Source organism: Choloepus didactylus, chromosome 21 (genome assembly GCF_015220235.1).
Source record: "Choloepus didactylus isolate mChoDid1 chromosome 21, mChoDid1.pri, whole genome shotgun sequence".
NCBI lineage: Eukaryota > Metazoa > Chordata > Mammalia > Pilosa > Megalonychidae > Choloepus > Choloepus didactylus.
Window position 1 is genome coordinate 31,323,018 of NC_051327.1, and position 15,282 is coordinate 31,338,299.

Consider the following 15,282-nt stretch of genomic DNA (forward strand, 5'->3'; position numbering starts at 1 on the left):
TGGAGTTGAAGTGGGGTGGAGAGACACAGAAGTAGCTCACATTACCGTCTCACCAAATGAATTAGTGTTTATTAAAAAACAAACCGGATGCCAGGAAGAGAGCTGGGCTGAGCCCGGCCCTGGGAGGTGAGACGGCTTGCTCGGACGTGAACTGACGGCACGACGTGGCCACCTGCCCGGCGAGCCAGCGAGTTACAGAGCCCAGGCTCTCCACATGAGCCAGGGGCCCTCTCTCTCCTTGTATCATCAAACACACACCCATTCACTCAGAGACCCACATCCAAGCAGAAGCTGAAGGAAGTTATAAAAAATAAAGGTACAAGGCAGGGGGTAGCACAGGTAAAGGTGAACATGCTAACACATCCTCTAAAACCTGTACAAATGAACAAGAACAAATAAAACACAGAAACCCCACACCTTCAACATAACCTCAAAGACAGAGAGTGCTGCAAACTTCAAATTACCTGTAAGTAGGGAGAAAAACACCAATTTCTAGCAGAGATATTTCTCAGTCTCTCACTCCTATCCTTTGCGGAGAGATACCTTTGGAAACTGCAGTGAAGGGGAAAAGGCAAGAGAGGAAAACCTAGGACCTGGCAAGACAAAAAAGTATCAGAGGACACATGATCCTTGGTCTGACCACATCCCCCTCCCCAAAACAAAGCCACTCAGTGAGGAGACTGTCCCGGCCATGAGGCCGGAAGTGGGAACCACCCAGCCAATAGGCCCCGTCCATGACAGGAAAAGCACCGTCTTCCTCTTACAAAACTACTAAAAGCAGAAAGCAAAAAGTGAAAATCAACACTCTTCAGCTGATGAAAATGCCCCTTCTCCCAAAAAAATAACCAATAAGTAGGAGGAAACTGTAATACGACACTCTGAACTCATCTATCCTCAGACAAGCATTTGAGAGTAGGTGAGCCAACCTTGGATCAGAAATCCAAACACTGAGAACAGAAAGAGAAACGTACTCACGCACCAAAGGAATGAAAAGAAAATTGGCAGAACTCAGAAAACAAATAGAAAATAAGTCAAAATTTAAAATGAAGCCTATAATACAAGGTGCCTAAAGAAGAATAGATTTGAATGAAAAATTAGAAGTACTGAAAGAAAAGCAGAAAAAATGATTTTAAATGTAAGGCAGGCAAAGAAAATTCAAATTACATATAATTGGAGTCCTTGGAAAAAGAAAAAGAAAATGATGTAGTAGAACTAGTATTTAAGACAATGTAAAAAAACAACTTTGCAGAAATAAAAGACCCAAATCTACTATACTGAAAGGACCCACCTAGGGAAAACTGACCAACTCTGAGACATATCCTAGTAAAAGTTATACTTTAATGAAAAATATCTTCAGGGCTCCAGACAAAAAGATTAAATAACTTACAAGAGCAAGAAAATTAGCTGGATATCAGACTCTTAAAAGCAAGACATCAAGCACAGCAGTAACGGAGCAGCATGTTCAGGAAATTCAAGGGAACTTTTTGCTGAGGACTGTACAGCCAGCTACGCTCTCCATCAAGCACCAAAACTACAGAATAAGCTTTGAACAGAGAAAAGGTCAAGGAATATTGGGCCAAAAAGCCTTTTGAAGGAATCTACTATAGGCTGCATTTCATCCAACCCAGAGTTTCCTGGGGAACCTTAGGCAAAAAGACAGATGGTGGTAGGCATTTACTAGATCTAATCATAGATATCAGACTGAAAGGGAGAAATGGGGCTGGAAAAACAATATGTAAAACAATATGTCATACATTCTGTCACAGTATAAATAATGCAAATGAGAGGGGACAGGAAGAGGAAAGCAGAATAAGTCCACTGAATTTTTGAAGCAGCAATAGGCAGGAGTCAAAGGGTGCCATTAGAAATGAACAAATGAGATTAAAGGTTAAATGCTCAACCATGTGATGATACTGTGAGCCACTCACTGTACACTTTGGATGGACTGCATGGTATGTGAATACATCACAATAAAATTGCACTAAAAAAAAAATTAAATGAGAGACGCAATTGTGGGCATTTGAAAAAGATACAAATACAAAGGTAACCCCAGAACAAAAATATAAACCTTTCTAAATACCAAAGAAATGTGAAAACAGAACAGTAAAGAAGAAAATCACGTAGAGAAAGAAACCTGATAATTCTAATACACATAGTAATTATAACATATGCAGAGCGAGACCAAGCATAACTCATCAATAAATATAATAAGACTTAATTCATTTACTAAAAGAAAATTAATTAATTTAAGCAAGCAACTTGGCTCAAAAAGCAAGGTACAACTTTAACTTTTAGGCAAGGTACACGTCTAAAACGAAGTATTTCAGAAAGGCTAAAAATAAGAGAGCAAAAGTATACCAGACAAATACAAACAATAAAAAAGCAGGATTGTAATCCTGACATCACAGTAGAATTCAAGCCAAAAAGTATTACACATGACACAGAAGGACACTTCTAATATTAAAAGTCACAATTCACAATGAAGCTGAAACAAGTTATAGACATACATGCACCAAAAAATGCAGCAACTACTCTTCTAAATTGAAAACTACAAGATATACAAGAAAAATAGAAACATACTAATAATAGAAGACTTGGTGGAAAACGAAATAAAGATATAGAAGTTCTAAATAACAGAATCAATAGGTATATTTATAGATATATCCTGAATTTTATACCCAGAAAATAAAGAACACAACTTCTCAAGCACACAAGGAATAGCTACAAAAAATGGATCATTTGTGGCCCTCTCTCTCTGGCTAAGCCAACTTGAAAGGTGAAATCACTGCCCTCCCCCCTACGTGGGATCAGACACCCAGGGAAGTGAATCTCCCTGGCAACGTGGAATATGACTCCCGGGGAGGAATGTAGACCCGGCATCGTGGGATGGAGAACATCGTCTTGACCAAAAGGGGGATGTGAAAGGAAATGAAATAAGCTTCAGTGGCAGAGAGATTCCAAAACGAGCCGAGAGATCACTCTGGTGGGCACTCTTACGCACACTTTAGACAACCTTTTTTAGGTTCTAAAGAATTGGGGTAGCTGGTGGTGGATACCTGAAACTATTAAACTACAACCCAGAACCCATGAATCTCGAAGACAGTTGTATAAAAATGTAGCTTATGAGGGGTGACAGTGGGATTGGGAATGCCATAAGGACCAAACTCCACTTTGTCTAGTTTATGGATCGATGTGTAGAAAAGTAGGGGAAGCAAACAAACAGACAAAGGTACCTAGTGTTCTTTTTTACTTCAATTGCTCTTTTTCACTCTAATTATTATTCTTGTTATTTTTGTGTGTGTGCTAATGAAGGTGTCAGGGATTGATTTAGGTGATGAATGTACAACTATGTAATGGTACTGTAAACAATCGAAAGTACAATTTGTTTTGTATGACTGCATGGTATGTGAATATATCTCAATAAAATGATGATTAAAAAAAAAAAAAAAAAAAAAAAAGAAACTTCTTTAAATTCATCTGTGTCCTCCTTATGTTTTAGCTACATTTCTGTCAATTATAAAAGATCAATCTTTTTCTTAAATTATTAAAGGAAGTTCTATGTAAGCAAAACATAAAATTCTAGCTGGAAGTTGGCCAGATTAATACCCTATTATTGGCAACGAAATACAAATTAAAAATAAATGTACGTTTTCACTGAATGCTCTTTTTGCAGTTCTTGAACCATGTGGATGTATCATTGCATATTTGATAAATTTACATAAATAAATAATTATAATAAAAAAAAAAAAATGGATCATTACGACACAACTCAGGCATCAAGTAGTTTCATTAATTAGAAAGATTACAAACGCTTTCTGATCAAAATGCAATAAAATTACAAATTAATCACAAATTCAAAAAGTCCCTTCCACCTAGAAATTAAAGTCAAAACAAAACTCCTATCAAACTTTCAGTACGGGGGCAATGCAAACCGAAATTACAGAATTTATGAAAAATAACAATGAAAGTACTACATACCAGAATATGTACATTTAAAGCCGTCATCAGAGGAAACTTCATAGTCTTAAACACTTATACCAACAAAAAAGAAAGGATTATTTGTGCCTAAGAGTCTCCTCCTGAATGCCTCTTTGTTGCTCAGATGTGGCCCTCTCTCTCTGGCTAAGCCAACTTGAAAGGTGAAATCACTGCCCTCCCCCCTACGTGGGATCAGACACCCAGGGGAGTGAATCTCCCTGGCAACGTGGAATATGACTCCCAGGGAGGAATGTAGACCCGGCATCGTGGGACGGAGAACATCTTCTTGACCAAAAGGGGGATGTGAAAGGAAATGAAATAAGCTTCAGTGGCAGAGAGATTCCAAAACGAGCCGAGAGGTCACTCTGGTGGGCACTCTTACGCACACTTTAGACAACCCTTTTTAGGTTCTAAAGAATTGGGGTAGCTGGTGGTGGATACCTGAAACTATCAAACTACAACCCAGAACCCATGAATCTCGAAGACAGTTGTATAAAAATGTAGTTTATGAGGGGTGTCAATGGGATTGGGAAAGCCATAAGGACCACACTCCACTTTGTCTAGTTTATGGATGGATGAGTAGAAAAATAGGGGAAGGAAACAAACAAACAAAGGTACCCAGTGTTCTTTTTTACTTCAATTGCTCTTTTTCACTCTAATTATTATTCTTGTTATTTTTGTGTGTGTGCTAATGAAGGTGTCAGGGATTGATTTGGGTGATGAATGTACAGCTATGTAATGGTACTGTAAACAATCAAAAGTATGATTTGTTTTGTAAAAAAAATAAATTAAAAAAAAATCAAAAAAAAAAAAGAAAGGATGAGAATAAATGAATTACATTCTCAACTCAAAAATCTAGAAAAAGAACAAGAAATTAAACCAAAAGATAAAAGCAGAAAATAATGAGGTAGAGAACTGAACACCAATAGATCTAATTAATAAATTAAAATCCTGTATTGTTTTGTGCCTTTTATTACATAGACTCACTACTAGCCAACTTAAAAAGGAAAAAGGGAGCAAACACAAATACACAAAATTAGAAATGATGAAAGAAAATAACCATGAAACAGAAGAAACTGAAAGAGAAAAAACTATTCTGCAGACCTCTATGTAAATAAGTAAAATCCTAGATGAAATGGATAGTCATCTAGGAAAATACCGTTTGCCAAAATTGGCCCCAGTAAAAGCAGAAAGTTTAAGCAGTCCAATTTCCATAGAAGAAACAGAAAAAGTTATCAAGGAACCATCCCACAAAAAAGACAAGCCCACATTTTCATAGGGGAATCTACCAATCTTCAAAGACCAGGTGGTATCCATACAACATAAATTATTCTAGATTGCAAAAAGGGAAGGAAAATGTCCAAATCCAATTTATGAAGGAACTGTAATATTGATATCTCAACATGATAAAGCAGAACAAAAAATGGAAATTACAGACCATTCATTTATGATTGAACACCCATACCAAAATACCAAATGAAATATTAGCAATCCAACACCACATTAAGAAAATAATACAAGTGGGATTTATGCCAGGAATGTAAGACTGGTTCGATATTAGGAAATTCATTAATGCAATTTATCATATTAATAGATCTAAGGAGAAAAGTCATGATCATCTCCATAGATGTTAAAAAACCTGACAAAATTCAGTACCCATTCCTGTAGAAAATGCCCAAGAATGTAGGAATTTATGACTACATTCCATAACATGATAAAATATATATACACCTCACTCTTAAAGCAATCCACTTAACGTGGCAACGTGGTAAGGATACACACTATCTCCCCTACATTTAACACTGTGCTGGTGATACCTAGTGCAGTTAAACAGAAGAACTCAGAGGTATAAGGATCAGAAAGAAGTAAAACAATCTCTATTTGCAGATTTTATGGTACTATGTCTGGAAAATCCTAGAGAGTCGATAATAAAACTAACTCAAACAATGAAAGAATCCAGTAAGATAACAGAATATAAAATTAGTAACAGAAATCAACAGCCTTCAGACAATAAACAGAGGATAAAAGGTAGAGAAAATCCCATTTACAATAGCAACAAAGAAGATAAAATACTTAGGAATAAACTTAAGTAATGTGTAAAATCCTCCTGCAAGACACAAAAGTGCCCTTGACAAAGAAGATGTCCCTTGTTCTTGGATAGGACAACTCAACAACACGAAGATGTAGTTAACTTATAAATCTGCACAACCTCAGTAACATTATCAACACTGTTTCTAAGGAGTTAGACAAGTTGATACTCAAGTTCATACAGAAAAATAAATAAGCAATAGCTAGGAAAATACTGAAAAAGAAGAGCTATGAGCGGGCACTAACCCTACTACACCTTAAAACATACTTTGAAAACCTCTGTAATTAAACAGTGTGGTTCTGATGCGTGAATAGGCAGAGAGAGCAGTGGAATAGAAAAGAAAGGCCAGAAATGGACCAAGCACAAATGGGAATTGCTTACGGTAAGGATGGCATCAAATCTCCAGGTCAAAGATGGACTTTTAAATAAATGATGCTGGACAACTGGGTAGCCATTTGGAAAAAGATAAAACTGGATCCATACTTCATACCATACAGGAGAAAAAGGTCTGAGTGGATCAGAGCTCTAAACGTAAAAAAATGGAGCCATACAGGTACCATAAGAAAACACGAGTGAATTCCTGTGGAACCAGGTTGTAGGGAAAGGTTTCTGTGCCTCAGAATCCAGAGGCAATAAGATTGAGAAATTTGACTCCATAAAAATAAAACATTTTTTTTTACGGCAACAAACACCATAAGCAAAGGCAAGTGACAAAAACCAGAAGAAAACACTGGCAGCCAAGCCCCGTCCTCGCCCTTTCCCTGTGGGCTTGACCCCCTGGTGTCCTGGCCCACTGACCGTCCACGGGACCCTCTCCATGGAGGAACCAGCCTAGGGAGGCTGAGGAGCTCCCCTGGCAGGGACGCTGGAGCCTCATCTCAGCAGAGCAGGTGGGCACCAGGGAAAGGGGCTTATTTCTCTCACACAGGCCCAGAAGGCTTAGGGCAGCACGGGACAGCGCAGCACCCAAGGCGCAGACACAGGTACCTGGGCTCCGGTAGAGGCTCTTGGGAAGTGCCGGCGAGTGGGTGTCTATCAACCCCACGATCTTCGTGTGTCCACACTGCTTGGCCAGCATGCGGGCAGTGGCTCCATTGTGGTCTCTCGCGTCCACTTTGGCTCCCTTTGAGAGTTTGGGAAAAAAAAAGAATTGAGAACCTTCTATCCCAGGCTGCTGACCCCGGGTGAGAAGAGGAAATGCCAAACCTGGAGCTCCACACTGGGAAGATCAGCTCTCCGGGAGTTTCCAAAATGCCAAGATGGAGGAGAAAGTGCTGAAGGCTGGTTTGATTGAGAGCCCCAAGTTTTGTTCTCATTCTCTTCATAATGACAAGAGTGTTTGGGAGACCCTCTAATGGCCTGACCGCCAGTGCCCCTCCACATCCTGCTCCTACAGGTGAGGTGCCCGAGCCAAACAGCCCTTTTACCAGGGGGACCAGGCCCTGTTCCTGCTCATCCCTTGGTAGCTGGTTTCAATTCTCCGCCAGCCCACAAAATTATTCAAATAAGCCAATCACATCCTCTCCTGAGAACCAGGGGACACCACAAAGCCTGCCTCCCACAGCCCCCAAGTGGCCCTGCTTGGTGGGTGGTGTCCTGCTCCCCTGGGCTGTGAGTGTAAGTGACTAATAAACTGCTGTCAATCGCAGTCTGTCCAGTGTTGGGTGTGATGTGTTCAGCCAACCCCATAGCCCTAAAATGGAAAACCCTCCCTCACCAATGGGGTGAAGGGGAGGCAACCAAAAGAGCTGGGGAGCTGGGGAGAGGCTGGATAGCTCCTGGCAAAAAGGAGCCATCCTCAAACCATCTCCCGGCTACAGCACCTCTGGTTCCCCAAGCACGGCCAGGCTCATCATCTCAACGGGTTTCAGCCAGCCCGTGAGGCAGGCGGAGCACATACGGAGGCCGGTGGGGAGGGATAAGCAGGAGAGACCCCACCTGCACCCCTTTCCACCTGCGCTTCTGTCTCCTCTCTTCATTTCTCCTCATGCAGAGAAAATTGAAAACAACAGGTTTGCGAGAGAAACATCCCTTTAAAATCATAGCCAGAACATGACCACCCCTCTGAAACAGAATTTGGCAACTTTCATCCAAAGTCCTAAAAATACTTCAGCACCATAATTCTACTTCTGTGACTCTATCCTAAGGAAATAACCCAAAATTCAGAGAAAGCTTTTATGCACAAATACGTTTAGCATAAAGTTATTTACAATAATGAAAAACTGGAAACAACTTAAATGCACATGAGGGAAAGGAGAGTCAGTTATGTTACTATATCTAGATAGGACACGTTCCAGTCGTAAATGATATTTGCAAATAATTGGTATTATCAGGTTTAAAAAAAGATCTTGATATAAACTGCATATACATTATAATTACAATCATTATTAGAACAAAACAGAAAAGTATACAGAAAAAAATACTGGAAAGAAATATATCCAAACTATTGTTCATACTATTTTTAAGCAATGAGATAAGGGGTATTTTCCTGTCATTCTAATTTTCTATATTGTCTAAACTTACTATGATAAGACTATTCTTATTACTATTATAAGAATTGGGAAAGTCCCATACACTTTACGTTTCAAAAACTGCAAACATGCCGTCTCCTACCTGGTGGGAGGACAAACCGGCAAGTGAATTTAAAACATTAAAGAAGTGCATACCTACCAGAAGACCTGTCCTGCAAGAAATGCTAAAGGAAACCCTGCAGGCCAAAATAAAAGGCCACCAGACAGAATCCGAAGCCATGAGAAGACATAAAAAACATTGGCAAAGGTAACTACTTAGGTAAACATAAAATCCTGTAATAATGCACTTCTGGTTTGTTAACTGCTTTTCACCCCTCAAGGCCTTAACAGGCAAATGTATAAAATAATATTTAAAATGTTAATAGGCAAATAATGGATAAAGATGTAATCTGAGACTACAAAAATGTAAAGGGGGAGGGATGAAGTTTTACAGAAGACAGTTTGTACACCACTGAAACTATGCTGGTAGTAATCAAACTAAGTTGTTATTAGTTTAGGATATTAATTGCAATTACAAGGTAACTACTCAGAACATAAAAATATATAGGAAAAAAGGAAAGAAGAGAATCAAAAGGTATATTACAAAAATGCAACTAAATTTTTTTAAAGGCAGTAATGGAGTGATTGAGGAACAAAACAGCATACAAGACATACAAAAAAACACAAATAGCTAAAGGGCAGAAGTAAATTCTCTCTTCTCAGTTATTATCTTAAACGTTAGTGGATTCAATTCCCCTATTAAAAGGCAGAGATGGGCAGACTGGATGACAAAATGATTCACTTTAGGTACAAAGACACAATGAGGATGAACATAAAAGGGTGGAAAAGATATTTCATGCAAACAGTAATCAAAAGAGAGCCACAGTATTCAATAAGACATAAATATTATTAAAGAACCTGTTTTAGGGACTGCAAACAAATAAAAGAGAGCCCAAGTGGCTATAGTGTTGTCAGATAAAATAGACCTTAAGTCAAAAAAGGTTACAAGAGACAAAGAAGGGTATTACATATTGATAAAAGTTTGAATCAAGCAGTAAGACGTAATGATTACAAACATATGTGCACCTGACAACACGGCCCTCGTATATATGAAGCAAAAACTGACAGAATGGGAGGGAGAAATAGATAGTTCTACAGTAACACCTGGAAACTTCAATATACCACTTTCAGTAACTGATAGAATATCTAAGCATACGATCAATAAGGATACAGAGAACTCGAACAAACCTATTAACCAATTAGACCTAATGGAAATATATGGAACACTCAACCCAACAACAGAATACACATTCTTCTAAGTGCACATTTTTCGTTTTCAGGATAGACCACGTTAGGCAACAAATAAAATCTTAATAAATTAAAAAATATTTGAATAATACAAAATATCTCTTGGACCAAAATGGAATAAAGCTAGAAATCAGTAACAGAAAGAAAACTGGAAAATTTAAAAATATGTGGAAATTAAACAACACACTACTAAACAATCAAAGGTCAAAGAAGAAATCACAAAGGAAATTTGGAAATATGTCGAGACAAAGAAAAACAAAAACACAATATACCAAAACCTATGAGATGAAGCAAAGGCAATACTGAGAGGAAAATTTATATCTCTAAATGCCTACATTAAAAAAGAAGAAAGACCACAAATCGATAACATAATTCACACCTAAAGTAACTAGAACAAGAAAAGCAAACTAAACCTGAAGGAAGGAAATAGTAAGGATAAGAGCAGAGATAAATGAAATAGAGAAAATAAAAATAATAGAGAATCAACAAAAACAAAAGTTGTACATTTTTTTGAAAAGTCAATAAAATCCACAAACCTTTTGCCTGACTGACAAAGAAAAAAGATAGAGGACACCCAAAAACTAAAATCAGGAATGAAAGCAGGGACATTGCTACCAATCTTCCAGAAATGAAAAGGACTGTAAGAGGGGACCACAAGCAGTTACATGGCAACAAATTACCTAATGTGACACAAGAAGAAAGAGAAAATCTCAACAGATCTGTAACAAATAGAGACTGAATTAGTTATTTAAGGCTGCCCAATGAAGAGCCTGGGACCAGATGATTTCACTGCTGATTTCTATCCAATCCTCAAACTATTCCAAGAAATAAAGAGGAAGGATTACTTCCTAGCTCATTCTATGAGGCCAGCATTACCCTGATAGCAAAGCCAGATAAAGGCAGCACAAGAAAAGAAAATTACAAACCAATATCCCTTATGAGTATAGATGCAAAGACTGGGGAAACCGAATCCAACAGTATATTGAAAGGATTATATGCCATAATCAGGTGGGATTTATTCCAGGAATTCAAGGATGGTTACACATAAGAAAATCAATCAATCCATATAATATCCGACCCTAATAGAATGAAGGAAAAAAACCTAGATGATCATCTCAACTGATGCAGAAAAGGTATTTGTCAAAAGCCAATCCTTTATAAAAACACTCAGACAGCTAGAAATACAAGGGACTTTCTCAACATGATACAAGTCATTATGAAAAACCCATACTCAATGGTGAAAGACTGAAATCTCTCCCCCTAAGATCAGGAACAAGACAAGGACGCCGATGCCCGCTGTCACCACTGTTATTCAACAGTATAATGGAAGTTCTAGCCAGAGCAATTAGGCAAGAAATGCAAATAAAAGGCATCCAAATTGGAAAGGAAGAAGTCAAATTATCCCTAATCACAGACGGCATGATTCCATATATTAAAAATCCCAAAAGAATCTGCAAGCAAGCTACTAGAACTAACAAATGAATTCAGTAAAGCTGTAGGATACAAGATAAACACACAGAACTCAGTTGGGTTTCTATATATCAGTAATGAACCATCTGAAAAGGAAATAAAACAATTCTATTTACAATACGTATAACTTTATACCTAGGAATAAATTTAACCAAGGAGGTGAAAGGCTTGTATAATGAAAACTACAAAACATTGCTGAATGAAATTAAACAAGGCCTAGATAACAGAAAAACATCTGTGTTCAGGAATTAAAAGACTTAATATTGTTAAGATAACAATATTGGGTAAAACAATCTACAAATTCAATGTAATCCCTATCAAAATTCCAGCAGCCTTTTTTGCAGAAATAGTAAAGCTCATCCTCAAATTCATATAGAATTGCAAGAAGCCCCAAATAGCTGAAACAATCTTGAAAAAGAAGAACAAAAGTGGAGGACTCACACCTCCTGATTTTAAAACTTACTACAAAAGCTACAGAAATTAAAACATTGTGGTACTGACATAAGAGCAGACATTTGGACCAACAGAACAGAACTTAAAGAGTCCAGAGAAAAATCCATACATCTCTGGCCAGTTGATTTTCCACAAGGGTGCCAAGTCCAATCACTGGGGAAAAGAAAAATCTCTTCAACAAATGGTACTGTGACAACTGAAAATCCATATGCAAAAGAATGAATGTGAATACATTCATATAAGTATGATCTTATTTATATGAAATAATTAGAATATGCAAATTTAGTCAGAAATAGAATATAAATTATCAAGGGCTGGGGTGGGGGAGGGACTGGGAAGTTAATGCTTAATTGGTATAGAGTTTTTGTCTAGGATGATGGAAAGTTTTGGCAATGGGTGGTGATGAAGGTAGCACAACATTTTGAATGTAATTAACAACACTGAATTGTATATTTGAAAGTTGTTCAAATGGGCAATTTTAGATTGTATACGTTACCAGAATAAAAATTAAAAAACAGAGAACTGTACAACAATAACAGTGAACCCTAATGTAAAATATGGACTATAGTAACCATAATTATAGTAATATTGTTTCATTGATTCTAACAGAAGCACCCCCATAATGCAGTGTTAATAATAGGGAAAACTGTACGTGAGAGCGGCGTGTGCAAACTCTGTACTTTCTGCATGATTTTTCTGTAAACTACAACCTCTCTAATAATAATAATAATAATAAAAAGAATGATGATAGGCCCCTACCTCTCACCATACACAAAACTTAATTCAAAATGGATCAGCGACCTAAATATAAGAGCTAATACCATAAAACTCTGACAAGAAAACACAGGAAAATACCTTCAGGACCTTGCAGTAGGCAGTAGAGTTTTAGATTTCACACCAAAAGCACAAGCAACAAAAGGAAAAAAAAAAAAGGTAAAATAGACTTCATTAAAATTTTGTGCCATAGGACACTATCGCGAAAGTGAAAAGCTAGCAAAGTGGAAGGGGTCAGGAGACGGGCGGTGGAGCTCAGCAGGCTGAAGCGTGCTGAACTGAAGCAGGACTGTCCTGCTGGTGGTTTGCAAGGGAGACATAAAACAAGACCTCCTCACGGGCTCCAGACGGACCCTGCAGAGCGTGCTGAAGAGGCAGCAAACGGAGAAGGTACACTGGGAAATGGAAGAGGAGGAAAGCCAGCCCCTGGTTCTGCCCGCCACCGATGAGGAACGCCCTTGAAGAAACGGCTGATGCATCAGCAGAGAAGGAAATGGCAAAATTACATCTGAAATACCATACTCTGCTAGAATGCAGAGTGTACCCATGAGCTTGGAGAGGGAGAAAGCTGCCTGGCACTAGGGCTGGCATCTTCTGTTCCATCTAAAGGCCTGTCACCTGACACCCAACCTGTGGTCAACCTGAATACGCTGCAGGAAGGAGCACAACGATGTGGCGTGAATGTTTCTTCAATCTCCAGGATGTCTGAAAATGATGAAAAGTTGGGAAAGAGGAAGGAGCAATTGCCACAAGTTCAGCTGAACATGGAACCACTCTGGATACAGAGCAAAGGAGGAAGTGAGCAGAGCACTCCAGGAATGCGGGATAAGGAGCCCCTCCGGCGGCTTCCGTCACTCTGGTTGTCCTCGGCCCCACACGCACTCGCAGCACGGTTACGTGCCCGGGCCCTGCCTTGCAACAAGGAGCTTGTACCCAGGTCCATTTGTGATCTCCGGCACTTACTGCTTACTGCTGAACCAACTTTAAGGTTGTTGTCATAGTGTGTGTGTTCTTAATTATTTAGCTTGTTAATTTAAAAATAAAAACCGTGGACAAGAAGGAAAAAAAAGAGTAAAAAGTCAACATACAGAATGGGAGAAAATATTTGGAAACCATATATATGATAAGGGTTTAATAACCAGAATATATAAAGAACTCCTACAGCCTAACAACAAAGAGAAACAGCCCAATTAAAAAATGGGCCAAGCCTCCCCCCTACGTGGGACCCAACTCCCAGGGGTGTAAATCTCCCTGGCAACGCAGAGTATGACTCCCGGGGATGAATGTAGACCCGGCATCGTGGGACTGAGAGTATCTTCTTGACCAAAAGGGGGATGCAAAATGAGACGAAATGGTTTCAGTGGCTGAGAGATTCCAAATGGAGTCGAGAGGTCACTCTGGTGGACATTCTTATGCACTATATAGATAACACCTCTTAGGCTTTAATGTATTGGAATAGCTAGAAGTAAATACCTGACACTACCAAACTCCAACCCAGCAGCCTGGACTCCTGAAGACAATTATATAATAATGTAGATTACAAGGGGTGACAGTGTGATTTTGAAGACCTTGTGGATCACACCCCCTTTATCTAGTGTATGGATGAGTGGAGGAATGGGGATAAAAACTAAAGGACACCGGGGAGGAATGTAGACCCGGCATCGTGGGATGGAGAACATCTTCTTGACCAAAAGGGGGATGTGAAAGGAAATGAAATAAGCTTCAGTGGCAGAGAGATTCCAAAACGAGCCGAGAGATCACTCTGGTGGGCACTCTTACGCACACTTTAGACAACCTTTTTTAAGTTCTAAAGCATTGGGGTAGCTGGTGGTGGATACCTGAAACTATTAAACTACAACCCAGAACCCATGAATCTCGAAGACAGTTGTATAAAAATGTAGCTTATGAGGGGTGACAGTGGGATTGGGAATGCCATAAGGACCAAACTCCACTTTGTCTAGTTTATGGATGGATGTGTAGAAAAGTAGGGGAAGCAAACAAACAGACAAAGGTACCCAGTGTTCTTTTTTACTTCAATTGCTGTTTTTCACTCTAATTATTATTCTTGTTATTTTTGTGTGTGTGCTAATGAAGGTGTCAGGGATTGATTTAGGTGATGAATGTACAACTATGTAATGGTACTGTAAACAATCGAAAGTACAATTTGTTTTGTATGACTGCGTGGTATGTGAATATATCTCAATAAAATGATGATAAAAAAAAAAAAAAAAAAAAAAACTAAAGGACAAATGGGGTGGGATGGGGGGATGATTTGGGTGTTTTTTTTTTCACTTTTATTTTTTATTCTTGTTCTGGTTCTTTCTGATGTAAGGAAAATGTTCAGAGATAGATTGTGGTGATGAACGCATAACTATGTTATCATACTGTGGACAGTGGATTGCATATCATGGATGATTGTATGATGTGTGAATGTATTTCAATAAAACTGAATTAAAAAAAAAAAAAAAAAATGGGCCAAGGATCTGAATAGACATTTCTCCAAAGAAGATATTCAGATGGCCAAGAAGTCAATGAAAAGATACTCAACATCATTAGCCAGTAAAGAAATTTAAAACTGCAATGAGATACCACTTTGCACCAACTATAACTGTTTTTTTTTAAAAAACTGAAATAAGTGTTGGCGAAAATGCAGGGAAATAGGACTGCTCATACATTGTTGGCGGGAATGTAAAATGGTAC

The 15,282-nt window shown here is 38.5% G+C and overlaps 1 protein-coding gene across 8 annotated transcripts in view; it reads right to left on the bottom strand.

The window, feature by feature from the left end:
• Nucleotides 1-15,282, bottom strand: part of ANKS3 (ankyrin repeat and sterile alpha motif domain containing 3) — a 62,494-nt gene that overhangs the window by 29,299 nt on the left and 17,913 nt on the right. For all 8 annotated transcript variants that reach the window (XR_005213709.1, XM_037815420.1, XM_037815417.1 and 5 more), the window contains one exon: nucleotides 7,055-7,190. Coding sequence is in view for 7 of the 8 variants with exons in the window: in XM_037815420.1 (XP_037671348.1) it covers nucleotides 7,055-7,190 (136 nt within the window). In the remaining variant the exon portion in view is untranslated. The remainder of the gene's footprint in view (nucleotides 1-7,054; nucleotides 7,191-15,282) is intronic.